We start from the raw sequence: 14748 nt of genomic DNA, 5'->3' as shown, positions 1-14748 counted from the left end.
ACAAAAATTGACTTCAGAAAAGTGGAGAAAAAAGAATCAAGGTGGCTATGCCACAAAGCAGTGTGCCACAGCATTGTGGCCTGCAAGAGAAATGTCACAGATGAGGATAGAAAGAAGAGTTTCTTCTACATGGGAGTCGTCTGCCTTTTCACACAGAATCACAGAAACGCAGGGGTTGGAAGGGACCTCGAGAGATCACTGAATCCAACCCCTACAAAGCAGGTTCCATACAGCAGGTCACACAGACAGGTGTCCTGCCAGGACTTGAATATCTCTGTTGAAGGAGACTCCACAACCCCTCTGAGCAGCCTGTTCAGTGCTCCATCACCCTTATCATAAAGTTCTTCTGCATGTTTGTACAGAACTTCCTGTTCAGTTTTTACTACATTACTTCTTGTCACATCTCTGCACCACTGGGAAGAACTGGCCTCATCCATTTGCCTCCCACCTCTCTTTAGATATTCATAAACATTTATTAGATCCCCTCTCAGTCTTCTTTTCCCCAGGCTGAACAGACCCAGGTTATTCAGCCTTTCCTCATATGGAAGATGCTCCAGGCCCTCTTTGTGGCCCTCTGCTGAACTCCTGCTAGGAGATCCCTGTCTTTTTTGAGCTGGGGAGCCCAGGACTGGTGACATTAACCTAAATGTGGCCTCACCAGGGCAGAATAGAGGGGGGTGGTCAACCTGCTGGCCGCACTTGTGTTAAATGCACCCCAGCAGACTGTTGGCCTTCTTGGCCACAGGCACACACTGCTGGCTCAGACATCCAAAACTGCATTTCTGGAGGAAAGAATGAATTCTAGAAGTAATTGAAAGGAACATCAAGGACTGGTGAAGAAAGGACAGAATAACTTGGAACTCATGCAGCTGTTCTTGAGGGTTTTTTTGTTATTTAGGTTCCAGTGGTGGCATCCTAAGTGAGACACACCTGTGCAATAACCATGAGATCCAAAGGCCACAGAGTTTGTAAACATGTCCTGTGTGTCCCTATCTTCCCAAACCAGGTGTTTTCCATTGTCCTTCTGAACAATTAATGTAAAAATACTGTCACATAAAAGAAGGAGCATAACCTGTTTAAAACAACAAATAAAAGAGTCAAGGTCACAATTTTTCAGCTTCTCTTTGCTCCTGAAAGCTGAAATGAAATGGAAGAAACCCAGCCTCTCAATTCTTTTTGGATAACATCCACAGCATATCCAGTAAAAAGCTTTGGCACAAACAGAAGGAAGAACAGTGTTTCAAGAATGCCCATTTCACGTGTCAGTGAATGTAGAACATTTCATTTGTTAAGAGGACGCTCGCTCAAAGCTTAGAAAATATGGCAATTGTAACAGGGATGTTGTCAGTACAAACTGAAGAGTCCCAGTAGCTGGGACCAAACCATCAGGGATTTCCTTCCAATTGGAAAAATAAAAAAAGGATTTAAAAACAAAAAGGAGCAAATGTACCCTTCCAATATGAAGTAAAGGAGAAATGAATTTCCGATTCCCAGTATTGCTGCAGTGTAGTCAGTAGAATCATGTTGCTACAGGCAAAAGCCAGTGCAACCCACTATAAGGTCCACCTGATACTGTTTAAATGATTGCTTAGCAAAATGTGCTAAGCTGCCAGAAGCATGTGTTATTGTGGTTCCCTCTGATCTCTAAACCTCATCTATTTGCTGTTTGGCTGGTTTAGGCTCTTTAAAACAAATGGCTCACAAATGAGTAATTCTTCTACTGAATATATCAAACAATCTTTATTGCCTCCCAGATGATGAAGTATAATGGGTAGAAGGAGTGATCAAATAAGACATGAAACTGTTTCCAGACGTGATATATATGCTGAAACCCACATTAAATTAATATTAGGTGAAGACGGAGTAAGCCTGGAAATCTGAAATAACAGTAGAATTTGGATTGGTTATGTCAAATTATGACAACCAGCTGCTGTTGGTTACAGCAGGAATCCACAGATGTTAAGTGCTTTCAGTCTTACTGCCTACAGAAGTGTGTAGGTAATAAGGAGGGTAATTCACATGCTCTTGCCAATGTTTTTCTAATGTAGGTTTAATTACAGTGCAGTGAATAGAATTCTTTCTAGAAGAATAGCACAGGAACTATCTTCACTTTAGTCTTTGGCCCTGACCTGAGAATTAAATCAATTTCCCTACTCAATAGTTCTGTTTACCCTGCTGTTTACAGTTGTCCTGCAGTCACCATGTACCTCCTGCCTCAGAATGGTTTCTCTAGCTCAGAAGGCTCTTCAGGACTGAGGCAGTAGTTTTGTGCTCTGCCTACCTCATGGAATGCTATCAGCCCTCGATAATTATCACAAAAACTGCCTGCAGCAAAGTTAAATATACCTTTGCAAGTGTACATTATCATTTAATGAAAGAAAAGCTCCTGTTTTAATGTGTACCTAAGCACTTGTACTGTGTAAGTGCGTGGCTTTGGAGATTCAGAGGTCTTTTCTGGTAATCGTACACTACCAAATAAATGTTCAAAATATGTATGTGTATCTTGGTATCAGTAGGAAACCATGCGCTGGAACTCTTTTTCCAGTTTTGTATAAGAAGTTGGGTTTTGTCAAAGGTGACAAACTTTATAGCTGTTCTAACATTTGTGCAAACGTTGTGCATGAAAGATGCATCCTGGAAAGGGCTTTTGGTAAAGTGGTCTCTAAAACCATGCTTAAACCCTTACAGCCATTGTCTGCATCATGATTAGCCATTGCAGCTGAACCGTAGAGCCTCACTAGGAATTGAGGGCTGGGGAGAACGTGTCTGGGTGCATGTATGTGTATGCATGAACAAGAGCACCATTTAGAAGTACACAGTGTTAATAAAAACCCTGAATTTCAGCTACTACTTCTCTGATCAGCATATGAATTAAGCTACAGAGAACAGCCAAACAACACAAGGCATGGTTGGAAAAGGCTATTGTTTTTATTATGCTTGTCCTGAACTGCATTCATCTGCATGAGCCATAGTAGTGACCACCTGCAACAGGAAGTGAAAAATAACTAATGCTTTGGTGTGCATTTGCTGCAGAGGATTAGTCTTGCTTTTGCAATTTTTCAAAAAATTAAATAATGAAGATAAATGACCTCTGTTGGGGATTCTTGCATCCTCCTGTGGATGCATTAAATGCATGTTGCAAACTATTCCATACATAACCCCTTCTCCTAAATCAGGAGTAATGAATCCATTTTCTGATTCTTGTAAAACAAGGAGAAGTGTTACAAAATAGCCTTCTGCACATAGGAGTTTGGATGTGCACTTGACACTGTAAGTGTTCTTTATGTTTTGTAATTGCCTATTTAAATGCTTTGCATAGCTCTTGTCCTTTTTTGTCTTGGTGTCGTCTGGGTCTGTTGTAGCATCTTTGTAGCTTTCTGTTTGGAAGGACTCAGGGTTCACCTGAAAAAAAAAAAAAACAAAACGCTTTTCTCTCTCTTTGGAGTATTGGGCAAGAACGTAGAGCCTTTCATTTCAGTTCCTCTCTAGTTTACCTGCTGTTCTTTACAGTTGGATATTGTTTCAAGCTTCCTGCACTACCCTTGTGTTTTGTTGCTGGTTTTGTACTTTGGGGGAATTTTGTGGGGAAAAAGTGTGAGGCATCAGCATCACTTCTGGAAGTCTCTGCTTTTTAGGAGGAAGAGAAAAAAATTACAGCTTGTTAGGCAGGACAAAGAGATCTTGCAAAGGTGTTGCATGTGCCTCTGAGATTTGGGCTACATGTTTATTTTGGTTGCAAGCCATATTCAGGTGTTGTGGAGATTCCACCATTTAAACAATAACTTTCCAGAGCTGGGAATTTAATGAGAAGAAAAGAAAATATAATCAGTGACATGTTTTATGAGCTTTCTCGTCTAAGCTGTAATAAAATGTTGGGTCCAATTTGTTTCTATTGTTACACTGTGTAGTTGGAAGAAATACGTCTTCGTATTACTGCAGTCACTTTCTGAATACTTGTATTTTTTATTTAGATAGAAATCTTTTACATGAACCGTTGATGTGTGCTGTATTTTACCTCACTGTGCTATTTATCTAAGCACTGTTATTAAGCATTATGATGAAAAACCGTATAAACCAAACCAACAGATAGGAGGAAACCTGACTTCTGAGCGTGGGAAATACTGAATGCCAGCTGCAGCCAATGCCTTTTGCAGGAGTCACAGGTGCACAGCACAGCCAAGGAATGCATTTTTAGTATCTGCTGAGAGGCTGAGTTTCTACAGACTTACACCACTTTATTGTCTGTTCCTTGCAGGCATGGCAGATCGTTCTTATAAAAGTACAAGATTGGGACATGAAATCTTCATTCATTGTCAACTTGTTTTCTGTGGTCTGTGTCTTCTCTCCCCTTTTTATACCTGCTACAAAAAAAAAAAAAAAAAGAAAAAGAAAAAGAAAAAGAAAAAGAAAAAGAAAAGCCTGACAGAGTGATTCTGCCTCTGTGGTTGGAGATTTGGGTAGAAGGGCAGATTGAATATGGACAGACGGATAGGGCAGTTGTAGCTGACAGCTTTTTTTGAGACCTTCATTAATGCTGGCTCAGCAGCTGTCACCAAGTTCTGTTCATAAGAGGTTATTTTCAGGACTATGGAAACAAATACATCTCCATCCAATTTTCTTGACGTAGACTAGGACCACAAAGAGTTAATACTGTTTACCATTTTGAGAATTCCAAATCTACTGAATTCCTTCCCCACAACACAACCTTGCTCATTTTCTGTAAAGAACACCACAACGTGGGTTGTCCCATCTGCTCCTCTTTGTGTCAGAACAATTCTCTGATAGCAACAGCTCAGATGAAAAAGAGATTCCATAAACAGTTTTAATTTGCTTTTGATTGCTTTGCTGTGATGTACGTGCGTTTGAAATGGGAGAAGTTTAGCACCATGAAGCTAGTTTGCTCAGTGGGCCATCGACTGGGAACCAATAGCCTGAGGGAAGAAGCATGAGCAGACTGTATCTTTGCACAGTAGACCTAGAGCTGCTGCTATAGGAACATGTAAGACTGATCTCTTCTTTGCCCTGCTGTTTTCAGATGGGTTTGTAAGAAACTGAGAAGATGTGAGAGTGAGTAGTAGAGAGACGACATTCCCTTGTGGTACTTCTGCCTGCGAATCTTACCTCTTCTATGGGAATGAGAAAATACTTCTGACCACTCAAGCATAGAGCAGATCATCTGTCATCAGTACTGAGGAATCATCTGTATTTATCTTTTTGGAGTTTTTCATAATCAGATTGCAAGTGAAAAGGCATATCCCTATACCCAAGTGCATGCGTATCTTGAAATATCTTTGCACTGTATGCACTGTAAGACTGTGATAACCCTGCTTTTCATAGGGTGAGGTCAATTCTGTTTTTTATGTCCTTCTTGTACTTCTTCAGTTCCTCACTGTCATATAAAAATAGCCTATTCTGTGACAATAGAGGTAACTCTTTTGTACTTGGATAACATCACAAAAGACATGCATTTCTTCTCAGTTTTTTGACTGCAAGGTCTACTTAAAGTATATATTTGCACTCAGAATCGTATTACAGCTTTAAACTTGAAGCCTTGCCCATGACAAAATTAAATGAGCTTGACTTTAAAATGAAATGCTTGCAGCATAAAACAGTGTCGTGTTTAAGAAAGCACTGTCCCTTTCCAGTGGCACACAGAGGTGTAATAAGCAGCAGTAATTCTGGGTGGGCTTCTTAACTTAAAAGCTTTCCAGGTTTTCGTTTTGCTACAGCATCACTGCTCATCCTGGTGCTTGCAGGTGTAGCAGCAGCGTCAGGGCGCTGGGAGTAAAACATGGGCGGGGCGCCGCGTAATGCATCGGCTCGTTGGTCTAGGGGTATGATTCTCGCTTCGGGTGCGAGAGGTCCCGGGTTCAAATCCCGGACGAGCCCTTCTTTGGCGCAGTGACTAAAGGAACTTGCCTTTTTAAAGCAGGACGTTTTGGTCGCTCACCACATCCTTACCTCCAAATCACAGAGGAATGGATTCCTCCCTGATTGAAGGCTGCTGAGACTTAGCTAAAAAAAAACAGTCTGTGCTCCATGGCACCTTCCTACTTCCCCCCCGCCCCCCCCCCCCTCCCCCCCAAGATTTTTCCTTTATTTCTGTAATTCTGTCACTTTTTCCCTCAGGAATGAGAGAAGTCAGGACAGAGTGTTTTGCCATGGTGAGGCAGCACAGTTGTTTGTAACCCTGTGCTGTTTTATGGTGGAGGCTGCTGCTGACAAACAAGTGAGCCTTTCTTTCGGACACAACTTTTTTCCCAAGGTATTGATCTCTAGAGGAGGGTGTGACATCCATCCCCCTTTCTTTGCTTCCATGAAGGAATGTGAACTACAGTAGCCAGAGTAGAGAACTGGGATACTGTTTAATTGATTTGAGCTGTGGCTGTGGTTGGCAAGTCTAGTCAGCTGCAGTACTGGAAGGCAAATGCTCCTTGTGGCATATGTGGCTTTCACTTGGGCTCTCTTCTGAAAGGAAAGAGCAGGGTCTGAACTGGAGCTCCTGAACACATCTTAGAAACTAAATATTTCAGTCAGCTACCGCCAATTAAAACCTTTGGGAATGAGAAGGAACCAACCTGGTTAGAAAGTGAACAGAAAGGAAAATGGGGACCGCTGTGGGAATGTTGGGGAAATCCTTCCTCTTTCCCCTTGCTCCAGAGACTCTAGAACACTTGACTGTGCCATGCCAGAGATGACTGTAATCTCATATACACGTGGTTGTTTAATAGCTCAACTTCTTTATGCTGTCCTTAATAATTCTTTAAAATGAAAAATAACTAATGTAAGAGAATAAAGGATATTTGGTTTAGTAATGTTATGGTTAGCAGAATGCTGTGAAAGAAGCAATTTCCTTGAAGACAGAAGACCTGATACCCTGTATGTAACCATCTGGCTCAAGTATACTGTCTGCTGTGCTGGCAAACAGCAGAGCAAGTGTGGAAACAGTGTGATCCTTCTTTAATTTCACTGATCTGGTTTACAGTGATGAGAGAATTGCTGAATCAAAAATTCAGTTGGATCACTCTTTCATAGTTACTAGAGGATCTGTCCACCATGAATTTTAGTCCCTTTTCAGTTTTTCCCTTGCTCTCCTGTAACAGGTGTTTAGTTTCAACAGGGTGAGAAAAGTGCACTCTTTTGTTCACTTAAAAGCTGATGCCTTCTTTGCATTCTCTTCTTTCTCTCTTGCTTCCGTGAGAAGTAGAAGCAATCAGTTTCAACACTGAATAAATTCATGGTGGGAAGTTACTTGGGGCAGTTGAAGCACCCGCATGATCTTCAAACCAAGGACAGAGCGTTCTCATCCATTTGCGAAGGAAGCCACTTCCACTCAGAAAATGGTCCCTGCGTACAAGCAGAGTGCCTGAAATCAAGAGAAAAGGGGATTTTCCAATGGACACTTCATGTGGATACCTTCAACGGATACCTTCATGTGAGCTTGCAGAGACAAACAGTCTGGGGAGCAGACTACTGTCCAAAGAGGACAGATCCTACTGTGCAGTCGCTGCCCCTGTGCACTGAGAAGCATCACTGTTCTGCAGCTCCCCACAGGAGGACAGAGCAGTGCGTCACTTCCAAACCCATCCATTCACACTGCTTTTAAAAATTCAATCCCACAGCATATCTGCTTATCCGCATTTGTAAAAGCTTTCTGGTGAAACTTCTCTGTTTTCTCCTTTGGATGTGTGTGTGTGTGAGCTCCGATATATACATGAATATATGCATATGTGTGTGGGTGTACACATGTATGAGTATATGGAACTTACTATACATAGCTAAGGAAAAAAATTAATTGGATGAAGGAAAAGGGAGAATGCTTATCCTATGGGAACACCGTGACTGCAAATTTTAAGCCATGACAGCCAAGAAATTCAAAATTATGTTTCCTGCAGCAACTCTAATTTGTCTACGCTGATAATAAATACAGAAGTGTAAATCTATGAGCTTACACACTAATACAGAAAACTTCATTATGTGAGGGGGCTAAGTTGCAGCTGTAAATTTGCAACTTCAAATTTCATGCCTGCTGCGTGTTTAGATTTCCTGAGATAACCCGGAATGTTGGTTCAGCCTGGAATGCATTAAGAGAGGTTTAGTTATTACAAGAATGTAGCTTTCATTTCAATGAGAATATTACATTGCATTAAAATTCTGTATAGATTGTATCCTTATTTCTGTGCATCAGCAGTGCTGTCCACTGACTGACTGACTGGCACCTAGCAGCAGCTTCATGCAGGTGGGATCAGGTCTGCTTTCTGAACCTTTATTGGGTCACTTGATAGTCTTTTAAAACACACACAGAAAAAGAACCAACAAAACCACCCAAGGAGTGACTACCCACAGTAGATGTTTGCTGGGATGTCTCAGTACAAACATAGTAACTTCATGTTTGCCTGCCACCTGGAAATGCTTGTCCTATGCTTTTCACATTTTAAGGGTGGCTAATAAACAATTATGTAGCTCTACAACAAACAGATCAATACAATACATGAGATCTAGGAGTTTTACTGACTTTAGTGTTGATACAAAACTTGCTGCAGGGATATTGACTGTAGCCAGGTGGTGAAAGTATAATATAGGATTATTGCCTTGTCTTCTACCATAAGAGATTTTTTTGTATTAGAAGGCTCTGATAATGTATTAGTATCTAATAACAAAAAAGTTGCACTTACTGCTTTAAGCATTCATTCTTCCAATCTACATGATGCCCCCAAAACATGCACAAGCATGCATTTGTGCACACACAAAATTGCAATTCTGTCTCAAAGTTAGTAACTCAGTAGATCAACTCAATGAAACAGTTTTCCTACAGATTTCATTATTTAGAAGGTGGGCCAGATCCTGCAGATTATTACATCTCTCAGTAACTTTGCTCATTTTGAATTTGATTACACTGTTAGTCTCATCAGACTTCAGGTAACTTTACCACATTTGGCCACACTGGATCCCTGTGCACGCCACATTTTGAGTAGAACTAAGAGTGCTGTTTTCATGCATCTGACATAAGCCTGCTGCTTTTGAAATTGATTCCTACCACTCGCTCACTGTGAATTGGTGATACTCTGTTCCTCTTGAGTTTTAGAGTGTTACTGACTGACTTGAACATTTAATTATTTTTCTCTAGCGTCTTTGAATCTGTGGGAGTGAAAGAAATCACCTACCCCAATGCAGTGAGTGCTCAGTCATGCTTAGGCCTGTGAGCCACAGTTTCTGTTTAAATAACTTAATGCTGGCAAGCTGGGAGTTTTCAGTCCCTGCAAGCTCTGCAGTGTGCATGGTAGGTTGCTGAAATACAGCAGCGGTAAATGTGGTAGACTGGGATGAGATCAGAATACAGGTGTCTGCAGGATCATAACTTAATCATAATCTAATCTAGATCATAATCTACATTAAGACACATAGCAGGTCATTGACTGAGAAGCTTCTTCAGCATTTATAGCCATGACTTTGGTGTAGCAGAAGAGGTGTTTACATTTAATTAGCTTCTGGTATTTCATCGAGAGCTCTTGAATGATGGCTTTATGCTGGGAGTTCCTTATTTATTTGATGTACAGGAAATGAGTTCATTTGATAACTTAATTCCTTTAATAAGTTGAACAATCATTTGTGATTCACAACTTCATTCACAGGAGGGGCTATTAATTTAAAAATCGCACCATATTCTTTATCATACGTGTGTTGACTGGTTTACACAGTACAGAACAGGATTTGTGTAGATCAGCATGCTGTAAGTTTGCCTTTTTAAGAGGTTTATTGCTTCAGTAGGTATTAGGATTTCACTGTTCTGTCATAAAACATTCCCAGGTATGAAATACATTTTTGAGTGGACCGGAGTATACACATCAGCTGTCATAAACATATAAACAAAATAAGAAAAGCTATTTTCAACTCTTGCAGGCCCCCAAAAGTTTTGCAGAAGTAGTTCATTTAAATTTAGTGCATTAATGAAAGGCAGAACTAAGGTATTTCATGACCTGTAGGGCAGGAAAGAAGATTACCATTTGCTTTTTCCTTAAAGGAGAAAACGTTTCAGCAAAAGCAAAGCTGAAATATGCTGACTTCAAGAAAGTTACATAAAAACTGTGAATTGTCTTGTTTTCTTAACCTTCCTACTTGTACAAATAAAAAATTACACTGCCTTAACCACAAGATGAGGCCTTTCTGTCTAGATTAAAGATGCTATGGTTTTGCCATTGTGTTTAATAGACTGTTGTGGTATTTGTGGAATTAATAGTTATGCTAGTAGCAGTGCTTCTTTCTGCTATAGATATTTGGTTGTCTATAAAACTCACTGGAAAATGAACTGATACTTCTTTTTAAGCCAAAATATGTTTCTGACTGTAACCTTTTGATGAGCAGGCACCTCTTTGTAAGACTTCTTTTAGCATGAAATTGGACAAATGATAACGATAGGCTATTTAACAATTATATAAAATATGTAGACATTTTACACATGAAAATTTGTGAAAAACCTGAAAAGTGCTTTTTAAAAGTGCAATTGTACTTGAAGAGTAAACATGTTGAAATGAACTCCTCTTTTTAAGCAGCTCTAATCTGGAAGCGTGTTCAGGATCAAAGCAAGATTTTTATTTCATTCCTTCCTTCTAAAATCTCAGAGCCAAAACATCTAGGAACAACAACAACAACAACAAAGACCAAACTTGATCCTTGCTCACAGTTTGCAGAAATGATGCTTTTCCTGTCTGCAAATCTTCATTTTTACTTGAGCGCCCTTGTAAGTTCAACTGTGTTTTAAAAAAAATGAAGTTGAGAAGAAGGACCAAAGATGTCACCTTTGTTGTCTGCCTGCGTGATGTTGGCTAGTAATGAGGGTGATTAAACAGAATAGGAAATGGCAGCTAGAAGTCCTGTTCCTCTGAATGAATCAAAGTGGTTGTGTGATCTCCAGAAGGCATTTCCTAGTACAAAATCTTGCATCTCAGTTGTTTATGTGAACAGTGTGCTCTTCGAAAAATATTTCAGAAGGCTTTCAAAATTTATGCTGTGTGTATTATATCAGATCAAAACAGTCGCAGGGATTCCTGCCGAGGCCAAGCACTTAAAAAAGTATGTTTTTGTAATTTTTCTAGCCGCTCAGCAGATACCCACCTTTGATCAATGACATCTCCTTTTGGCTGCCTACTGAGACGTATTCTAAGAATGATTTCTATGACTTGGCCAGAAGTGTTGGTGGAGACCTGATAGAAAAAGTTGTCCTACTGGATGAATATACCCATCCAAAGTAAGTGAAACTTTGAACATATTTTTCCTGTTGTCAGAATAGGAATATTTTAATTCTCTACAACAAGAAATTGTTGATTCTTACAGTGTCTATGCATTTTGTTTTTTACTTCCAAAACATTCTTACAACACTTTCAGCAAAAAAATTGCTTTCATTTATAAACATTGTCTTTGAATTTCACTTTTGCATTATTACTGTATTATTACTGTATTGTGGTATTCAGTCTGCAATCACAGTGTGTTACACCTGAGTATACAACAGTAGTGAACAGTAGTGAGCCCTCCTCACTACGTCTGCCAATGCACTGCACTCTGATCTGTGATATGTCTGATATCCCACTCATGCTTTTTGCATAATGGCTACGGTTGGTCTCCCTGTTCTCTTCCTTTCTTGTTCCAGTACAGATGCACTAGTCGACCTTTACTATAAGTATCAGGGATAATAATGATTTGTTGCAGAAAACTATTGTTGGTGTTCAATGGGCAGAAAAAATACATTTTATTCCTTATTCTGATGCTTATTTGTGCTGTTGAACAGTCTCTCAGGCTTGAAAGTACCTTTTTGTTTATCTAACAGTACTGGCACAACTGTTCTGGGTGTGCAGGATGCTTGTCCTACAGATAGTATCAGTTGTGTCAAAAATTGACAAACATCAGTTATTCCATGTATACCGTTTTTCAATTTGTTCTTTCCAAAACCAAAAAAGTAAATACACTGCTGGCTACTCAGTTGGGTTTTAAAATAATTTCTCCTCTTTGAGAGTGGGTTGGTTTTGGTTTTTTTTTGGTTGGTTGGTTGTGGGTTTTGGTTTTTTTTGGCTCTAGAAAGGCAGGTAGCAAATCTAACTAGAACACTGCTTGAAGATGATGGGAAATGGTTTGTGTTGTGCTCCAACATTATGGATTATTAATTCCTACATTCAGGAATTTGACCTATTCTTATGAATTTGATATGTTGACAGTTCTGATATGGTATTATAATTAACATCAAAATGATCTGCAGAATTTGGGATATTTGACCCATTTTTGGTTCTTATCTTTTCAGCTTGCTTGTGCTGAATATTTATTGTATGTACAACGCCTCTGTTTCACATTCAGTCTACACTCTTTCTGGTGATACTCAATGTGATGATCTTTGTTGTTACGTCTTCTCCTGGGGGAAAAGCTTGTATGTAGCATGGGCACCTCTGCCAAGATAAAGATTTGGTAAAATATTATTCTCTGTGGCCTCTCATAGAGACAGTGTTATTCTGTGCTTAGTCCTGCAGCTGGTTTCAGGAATCTGCTTATACAAGGGAAGTCTAAGCAGCAAAGCTACATCAGTCACGACTCAGCTCATGGGTTGTGCTCCTTTAATTAGAATAGTATCTTCCATTTTAGTAGAGTGGTGAACTGGGAACAGGATTCAGTGCTCTGAATTTCTTGTATATGTGTTTTCTTTTCTGATATACTTTCTATAGTATATATCTTATAGTATATAGTATACTATATACTATACTATACTATACTATACTATTCAGACATATACCTGAATACATACCAGGGAGGACGGTTCGTCAATGCAAGATCTTTTATTCTTCTGCAAGGAATGTATCTCTGCTTCCCTCTGCAACTTATGCAAATGGGTGGGGAAGGAAATGGACTCCTCACTGAGAATTTTCACCCAAATTTGGGACTTTCCTAGTATTGTCCCTAAAGCAATTAAGCCTTTACTCAGCGGATGTCCAAATATGCATTGATACTATGGGGTGGAAGCATTTATCATCTTCAGGTCTGAAGCAGGTGTCACTAAGGGATTGTTGGTAAGTGATGCAGCCCCTTCAATTGATTCAAACGCAGTAACAGTAAAAAAAAATCTTCTAAAATACTCCATTATAAAAGCAACAACAACAGCAGTCTAAGGAGATTATCTACCTCATTAAAAAGGAAAAAAAAAATTGCAGATGAAGAGTACCTCAGCCATAATGGTTATGCCCTTTTTTCTTAGAACAGGCTGTGTGCAAATATGAAACTTTTGCAATTGATGGCATTGTAATGACAGCATTTTGTCTGCTTTCCAAAGCCTTTGGAAGACTGACTCTTTGAAAAGAAGTGTGTTCTGCTTAGTCTTAATTCCAAGATAATTGCCTTGTTACAGGAACTGTACAGTGGCTTCTTTAATTTGGTTTTGCAGAAAAGCCTCTGGGCAGAGAAATTAACATAAAAGAGATACTCAGTGTTGCTATGGATCTGAATGTTATGGATCTAGATACATGTAATCATGATCTTGAATTTGTAGTGATTCTGATATGGAGGATGGGAGAAAAGTGTTTAAGATAGAGAAGCCAGCAGTGCTACTGTCTTGAATGTTAGTTACTTATAAGCAGCATGGTATGTTCATGTATATAATTAATCATTACTGGAAATTAAAATTCAGACTTCACATCCTTTAAATGTACCAGTTTTGTGCAAATAGAACAAAGGGGAGATGAATTAGGACATCTAGTAGTCTTATTTTCCTTCCTAAACTACCTTTCTTAGTTATAGGACCATAAAGAAAATGCTGTACAAATAAAACTAACTTAGAACATAAAAAAATATCTTTTAATTAAGATCCTTCATAGAGGCGGTCTCTGTGATAGTCTGTAGTTATCTACAGACTTTTCTGTGGTTCAGAAACCTAAAAAGGGAAAAAAGTGTGAGACAAGTAATTATTTAAACAAGGAATACACGACTGGGAAAAGATGTATAAATATATACATTTCTTGATTATCCACTTTTATAAGGTGACGACGTTGAGCTATCTTCCAGGAAAGCACAGGCAATTAAAGATCCAGCAGGAAGTATTCTCCCTGATGGAAGGCACAAATTGAGGAGAAAGCCGAGTTGCTGTGGTAGGTTAATAAAGAAATGTTCCAGCCTAAGTGCCTCTTAGATAAACTTAACTAAACAAGACACGGCATTAAGGCAAACTGAGTATTGTGAGATATGTGAGTAAGGCTTTCCAGAAAATAAACTTTTGGTTCGGTTTAGACTGCAGATATTTTTGTTTTTGTTTTCCTTGACAGCTGAAACTAATTGTGATAGATGCCAGCCTGGTAAGGCTAGATTAATTGTAAAATGTTACAAGCAGAAATTCATTTCACTTTGAGGTGGAAAAACAAGTTTTCCCTATTAGAAAGTAAAATACTAGCATTAGGTAGGAGGTGTAGACATTTCTGTGTTTACCTCTCTTGAATTTTGTTGTTCCTCTGTATTCCATGTCAGCAAGCAGACAAAGCAAAGTAATCCAAGGTCTCTGTTCCAAGCAGAGAACTGGGTTTAACTGAATGGAGGTAGGTGAAGACATTCTGAAAACTAAGATAACTGTCGGGATGCTCAGCAAGAGTCCTGTGATTCGCAGAACCCTTCAGTTTTGTCTCAGCTATTCCAACCACATATGTTCCTTTTGATTCAAAAGTTTTGAACTGAAAGGAGAGCATGGACCTCTCAGGTGTCTGCAATCCCATATTCCCTACTCGGTAC

General features: G+C 39.4%; 1 protein-coding gene and 1 non-coding gene across 7 annotated transcripts in view; both read left to right on the top strand.

The window, feature by feature from the left end:
- The window catches only part of FARS2 (phenylalanyl-tRNA synthetase 2, mitochondrial), a 231136-nt gene that overhangs the window by 142905 nt on the left and 73483 nt on the right, over positions 1-14748 (top strand). For all 6 annotated transcript variants that reach the window (XM_042869137.1, XM_042869135.1, XM_042869133.1 and 3 more), the window contains one exon: positions 11094-11245. In XM_042869137.1, coding sequence (XP_042725071.1) covers positions 11094-11245 — 152 coding nt within the window. The remainder of the gene's footprint in view (positions 1-11093; positions 11246-14748) is intronic.
- TRNAP-CGG lies at positions 5818-5889 on the top strand. The gene has a single exon. It is a non-coding gene; the product is annotated as a tRNA-Pro (tRNA).

Source organism: Lagopus leucura, unplaced genomic scaffold, assembly GCF_019238085.1.
Source record: "Lagopus leucura isolate 7727_CA_CO unplaced genomic scaffold, USGS_WTPT01 Super-Scaffold_100002, whole genome shotgun sequence".
In the NCBI taxonomy this organism is placed as follows: Eukaryota; Metazoa; Chordata; class Aves; order Galliformes; family Phasianidae; genus Lagopus; species Lagopus leucura.
This window is presented reverse-complemented; position numbering and strand designations above follow the sequence as displayed.